Below are 6601 nucleotides of genomic sequence, written 5' to 3'. Positions count from 1 at the left end.
TAATAACACCATAATTGGGAGGAGCCGACTCTGTGAGAACTGCTCCCCTGCTATTCTCATCTAACCAGGTTTCAACTAAAAACATAAACTCAACTTTGTTCTCAGTGATAAGTTCATTGATTAAAAATGTTTTTCCTGCTAAAGACCTGACATTTAAACATGCTAATTGTTAAAACTTGTTAAAATCATTCATTATGCCCCTAAAATAGAACAATAGATTTATATCCAATTCTATTTTATATTGGTTCATTTTTATGATCTGATTCACTGACCTAAAATGAATTTAGGACATGTTTTGACAAAAATTCCGCCAGTGTGACTCAGAGATACAGCAATCCCTCCCTTACTCGAGTCGCGAGGGTAAGGGGCCAGAGGATGTCTGCTGACCATTGATATATATATTGATCAATTCTGTTACCAATCCATACTCATCAAAAACACTTCTGATCATGCTTTGTAAGATATTTATTAAAGGACATTGGAGAATAGCTTAACATAGTTTTTTTTTTTTTTGATTCAGAACAAAAGACTGTACCACAGCAACAGGGTAGTTAATGATGGAGAAAAGGTGTGTCACTCTGACTCTCTGTAAAATGTTAAAATCAAGAGTGCGCGCTTCCGGCTTCGTCAGATAACATAAACATATCAGGATTTTTTTCGTCCTCTTCTGAATCAGTTGATGCCATTTCTCCATGCAGGGACATGTAGAGAGGTGGGCGCACTCGTTTCGCGGAGGTGAAGCGCAGCAGAGGGGCTCAGCTGCGTGGAGATAGACCTCAGCAGCGCAGCACTTCCTTCAGACGCAAAAAATTTATACAAGCATCTTGAGTTGTCATAGTTTTTGTGACGAACCGGAAGAGTCACATGACTGAAAACCTAAAATCTGTGAACACGTGAACCCGCCAATACAGAAGCACTAATAAGTGGGGGAACACTGTATATACTTGCTGAACAGCGGAGGTGAAGTTTTCCAGATTCCTTCTTTTTCTTGCAATACAGTCAAATATTAATTAAATCCATGCAGAAACAAACAAATAAACATGAATTCATGGCAAATCTATTTACATGTTTCATTAAATGTAGCCCAACTTTGTTTTTCAAAATCAACGTAATGCAAACAGAATATTATACCAAACTGTCTTTACAAAATTCAAAGGGTTTTCACACATTGCACTGTAATGGTGGATTGATCTTTTTTGTTGCATCACATGTATGTTGTCTGCCGTTATGGCACACAATTGTTTTTATAATATTGTAAAATAAACCTACAGTGTCTGAATCCAAATGGTATTTTCCAATATCAATTATTATTATTAATGTATTTCATTTTATAATGGTACAGTTTGATTTGATTAACAACTTGCCATGGAAAGATCAATCTGGTTGGATCGTAGAAATATAAATCGATACGTTGATTAGTCTTCACACTCATATCACATTGTGTTTAGTACGTATACTTATATACCACTTTTCTATATAAGCCCAAACTGCTTTACAATCACTATTTACACTCCTGCACACAAGGTGCTACCCTGCAGCCCTCCTTTAGAGGTTAATCACCTTACCACCATGCCGTAAGCTGCCCAACAAAAATGCTTTCTTAAATTAAAAAAAAAAGCAAACATAATATTACAGTGAAGTAGACATGCAAAGACATGAAAAAACAAACTGCTCTCTGTAAGTTAGCAACATCTCAGGTTCTCACACTGTTTGTCAGGTATGTCCGTGTGCTGGCAAAGCCGGTGGTTGATCCACGCTCGTTGCTCTGCCGCAAAAATAGTTCCTTCGCCTTCTTCCTGAAATTCTTTCCGACAAGGACATAGAGGAAGGGGTTGAGAACGCTGTTAAAAACGGCCAAGCAGGGAAAAATCTGTTTGCAGATTTCCAGGTGTTCAATGAAGTCTTGATCGGTTAGGATGTTACTTTCACGAAGGACTTCCAGGATCTGAATCAGAAAGTATGGGATCCAGCAGATCATAAATGCAAGAAGGACGCACAGGATCAGAGTGGTAGCTTTACTGTCCGATTTCTTGATATTGAAATCATTCTTTGACCTTTTCCTCAGAGCTCTGAGAATGTTGATTGTGCAGAAGGAAATTATGATAATGGGTATAATGAAGCTGCCAATAAAAACTTTGGTCTCTATCATAACAGGCGTAGTGGCATTTTGGTTTTTAGGGCTACAACCGTGACCAAGTTCCACATCCTTGTAGACGAGTAATGGAATAATTAACAAAAATCCCATAATCCAGACACAAAAACAGGCAACTTTGGCATAAGCAGGCCTGCGCAGTGACTCATGTGAAATTGGGTGCACAAGAGCCAAATAACGATCCACGCTAACAAGAACAAGGAAAAAGATGCTGCAATAGGCATTCATGTAGATTCCCACATAGAAGGCTGTGCAAAACTCCTTTAGAAGTGTCTCTTCAAAACGATTGTGAACGTTGACAGCCCAGAGGGGTAAAAAACACATCAGGAAAAGATCGGCAGCAGCCAAGTTGGTCAGGTAGATCTCAGCCACAGTGGAGGCTTTCTTATGGAGGCAGAAAACCATCAGCACAAAGACGTTGAGGACAAATCCCAGCACGGTGATGATGGAGATGTACGTGGGAATCAGAACGTACATCCACTCATTTTCATTCGGAATATTCTGTTTAGGGGGAGTAAATAAGGCTCCAGTTCTGCTAAACCAACAAATGGGAGAAAGAAAAAAAATATGAAAAACTAAATTAATTTAAAAAAGTATATACAAACACAAACTTCATTACATTCTATTAATATTGTTAAAATTTGAGGACAAAAATAGCTAGTTAAAGAATAAAAACTGTTTGTGCTAATGGAATGTTTTTATCTCAGTGCATGTTTCATTCATTAATCAAGACGGTGATTCAGAGCTTTCACGAGAATCGCTCCCGTTGCTTTACAGCAATGTCCGCAAACAGAAACCAGACAAAACCCTGACTTGATCTGAGGTAAAACAAAACATTCATGCTAAAAACACCACTAAGTTATAAAAAGCTCTATAATATATTTTCAAACTAAAAAATAAGAGTCAAACAGAAAAAGAAATGAGAGAAACTTACGCGTCCTTTGTCTCTGCAGCACCCATTTCTCCTAACAGTAAGAGCTGACGTGAAACGACCAGAAACAAGCTCCCACAAGTCCTGTTTCACAACAACTGGCGTCCTTGAAGGAGATAAGAGATTGATCTTAGACTAGTGTCAAGCTTCATTAGAAATCATCCTCCTCTTTCTGGAATTAGTCCCTCCTCCTTCATTTTTCTATTCAACATAATGGGGGTTTTTCAAAGCTTGGTTTGTTAAGTGTCATGGTGGTTAAATATTCAATATCTGGCCTTTTAGTCTGTTACAAGAAGATGAGGAAGTGCAAAAACATGCAGTTGTCCTCACCATGCAGTTGAGAAAAATAACAAAAATGCAAATATTACACTGATAAAAACCAATTCACATATACTTTGTGTATTTTTTGTTATTCCCTCTATTCATTTAACTGTTTTATATATTATAGAAACCCGAGTATGAGACGTCAGGCGAGGAAAATAAGGAAGTGGTCTGTCTTGGTGATAGTTTAATGAATTTGATGCAATGCAAACATGCAAAAAACCATGACACAACAAGAACCGGAACATGATGTGGCAAAAAAGAATCAGTTAAGTGAGAATCAGACACGGAGCAACTGAAAACCATGAACTCAAATATATGAAAGTGCAATCAAGTGAAATAGAAACAGCTGAGGATGATGGGAAATCTAAACCTGATGTGCTGCTAGTGAGAGAAAACAGCAAACAGAACAATTAACACAAAATATGCTTTACTTTAAGAGGCTTTCATTAGAAAGAAGAAGAAGAAATTCTCATTTGCATTTTTTAACCACTGTGACATCAATGTAACAGAAAAACATGTGAAATGTATTCTGCGGTCCACTCGGTCAGTGGTATCTCCCACTAAGGGGGAGCTGTCTCATTATAATTATTGACAAAGATTGGGGAAACATCAAAGCAAACTTATTTAAGCAAAAAACAATTAAAAATAACAACATTCAATAAAATTATAAAAAAGTATCTTGTTTGCCACCCCTTTTAAAATTAAATGTTCTTGCTCCACCACTGAAAATGGGTCTTGGTTGCTGTGGGTTTACATTACATGAATTAATTTTTTAATTCTTTTGAAAAATACACATCTGTGGTGTAATAATTTCGATTGTAACAATTTTACAACTGTTTTTTTTTCTCAATTTTCTCATCAACTTTAGATTGTCTTATTATGTCTACATTGTTATACCTGAGACTTTTCAAAACAGCTTCTATACAAAGAAATTGTTAAAGTTTCATTAATTTTGGTTTCACACTGTTAGACACAATTGCACAGTTTAATTTAAGTTCACCCTGTAATGAACTACAGTTCATAGAGTCAATTTTACACTTGACACAAAACAATAATTCATTCACCTAATTCATTAGACATTGTACATTGTTTCTTTTTAAAGGGAAAGTCAACAAACTGAAGGTGTATTTGCTTGGAGGAAGTCATTCTATCTCGGTAAAGTATCAGTCACAGTGTCACACTAAGTGTAATTTCAGTAGAAATGATGTCAATACATATATTGCACATTCTTAAAACAAACATCATTACAGTCTTAATTAAAAGAAAACACCTCTTTTTGTTCATGATCCGAAGAGTATACTTACATTTTTGGTTTTTCCAATGCACAGAGAATAGATTTTTTTTTTCTTTTTGCATTTGGTCAATTTTTATGAGTATTGGGGCCACCAAAAAAGGTAATATTACAAGTTTTTTTCTCTTAAATTTACTACTTTAATATTACTAAATTAAGGTTGAAGTGAAGTTACAGTCTACTGAGTGAATGCCGTGTGCAGCACCAAACCGACTAAACTGTGAAAAGCGCCTTGAACTTCAACAGGTAAGCTGAATGTTTAAAATGTTACATTGTTTGGAAGCTTATTTGTTTGATTTACAGTTTATTGAAGTTTTAATCCTTGATTGGTGGCTTGCAGGATCTCTGCAGAGCCTGTTGACTTCCAGACAATTCTTACTCCTCAAAAGACAAGATCTTCACCAAATTTGTGTTTCTGTATGAAGAGGCCGTTTGAAGGATTTTCAATGTTTTCTGCACTAATGTAGCAGACCATTGTCCTTTCTCTTTGTTGTTTTGTGTTGAAACTGAGGTTTCATTTAGAGAAGGGAGCGTACGCAACACTTTTTATATTCTCCTTTGGTGTCCTTTCCATGCACAACAGAGACATGACATAAGGTGACGAATGGACTTCTGGGTATGTAAATTGAAAGGGCAGAATAAAGTGGTGGTCCTGTGAATGTGTGTCTTGGAGCTCTTTATTTTACATATGAAACTCCGCATTACTGACACAGAAGGTCAGCTTCACTGATAAGAATTTTATTTTGAGTCGCCAAAAGGTTCAACATTTCTTTTTATTGACACCGATATGGTAATAAATCTCCACGAGATGCTTCATGTCTTTCGTCTTCAAGCACGGCCCTGATTTTGTCTATGACTTTTAAAGTCATAAATGTACAACTTTACATCTCATAATTTAATAGTTATGACATGTTCTTGTAAATTTACAAGATTTAAGGTCATATGTTTAAACATTTAATCTTGTAAATTTAAAACTTTTATAATTCAAATCTCTTTCCTCATCACTTCATCTGCAGACGCACTTTTGCAGCTTGGAGCCTGAAGTCTCATGAGCGCAAGCGCCGTGACAGAAACTTGAATTTATGAAGTCTTGTTTTCAAGCGGAAAAAGATCCAGATGCTCATTTGTTAGAATGCTTTTTTCTTTTAACCGCTGGACGGATTTCTCTCTCTTCTGAGTCGAGCTGCGCTGCACGCGCGCACCAGACAGAGCTGTGACGTCACCCACATGCTCCCTTTTAGTGAATGAAATAAAAAAAAAATACTTGTTCTCGTTCATCGCCTTGTTCTTAATGACTTATTGCGTGAGTTGGTTTGTGATATATCGCAAAATTATAATTTAATGGAAACAGTGTCATTTAGAAATTGTTTTTTTTTTAATTCCTAGAATTTCAATAGTTTTGCGCAAATGTGTGATGGAAATGCAGCTAATAACAAAGAATGAGGCGCCCCCTTCTCCCTTTCCCACATGGAGAGACAGAGAATATTTGATAATTAGTTATTGTCATGACTACACAACACGTAGCGACCCAGACGCTGGAACCCGGAAGAACACAGCAGGAGGCGAGCGTGGTAGATAAAGGATTTAATAATGATGCGAGGAGGTAGTAACTTGAACAGGGCTAGAAGTGGGCTCCAAGCAGGAGGTCGAGGCTGGAGGCGTCACCGGTTGGTTCCTCGGAGAGGGAGATAGCCGTCTTGGGAGCAGGACCTTGGAACGAAGGCAGAGGCTCGTGGTGTGACCGTGGAGAGAAGATTCAACTGGGGATCCGGCAGAGGCAGACAGCAGCGACCACTCGTGGTAACAGATTCCTGTGGGTGAGTACGAAAAAGGGATTAGACAGAGTCTCGTCAAAAGCGTGGCAAGACTGTGACATAGACGAGGTGACCAACTATGCACCATC

The 6601-nt window shown here is 37.5% G+C and overlaps 1 protein-coding gene across 2 annotated transcripts; it reads right to left on the bottom strand.

Moving 5' to 3' along the window:
* Window positions 1-447: 447 nt before the first annotated feature.
* On the bottom strand, window positions 448-3193 carry LOC112146591 (B2 bradykinin receptor). 2 transcript variants are annotated; one of them, XM_036210115.1, is made up of 2 exons: window positions 3087-3193; window positions 448-2684 (listed from the first exon to the last, which is right to left on the bottom strand). In XM_036210115.1, exons 1-2 carry the CDS (start codon window positions 3110-3112, stop codon window positions 1694-1696), a joined length of 1017 nt encoding a protein of 338 aa, XP_036066008.1. In that variant the 5' UTR covers window positions 3113-3193; the 3' UTR covers window positions 448-1693. The 2 variants fall into 2 exon arrangements, with proteins under 2 accessions (XP_036066008.1, XP_024128262.2); XM_024272494.2 differs by having other exon boundaries at window positions 448-2687; window positions 3087-3158.
* Window positions 3194-6601: the final 3408 nt, after the last annotated feature.

Source organism: Oryzias melastigma, linkage group LG22 (assembly GCF_002922805.2).
Source record: "Oryzias melastigma strain HK-1 linkage group LG22, ASM292280v2, whole genome shotgun sequence".
Classification (NCBI taxonomy): Eukaryota; Metazoa; Chordata; class Actinopteri; order Beloniformes; family Adrianichthyidae; genus Oryzias; species Oryzias melastigma.
Note: the sequence above shows the minus strand (reverse complement) of the source record. Positions and strands in the feature narration are given on the sequence as shown.

Excerpts from the sequence above, each read along its gene's own strand:
- LOC112146591 (XM_024272494.2), bottom strand. The coding sequence starts at position 3,112 with ATGGGTGCTGCAGAGACAAAGGACGC. Across the intron at positions 2,688-3,086 it reads GCTGCAGAGACAAAGGACGC|CAGAACTGGAGCCTTATTTA; the intron begins GTAAGTTTCTCT and ends TTGTTGGTTTAG.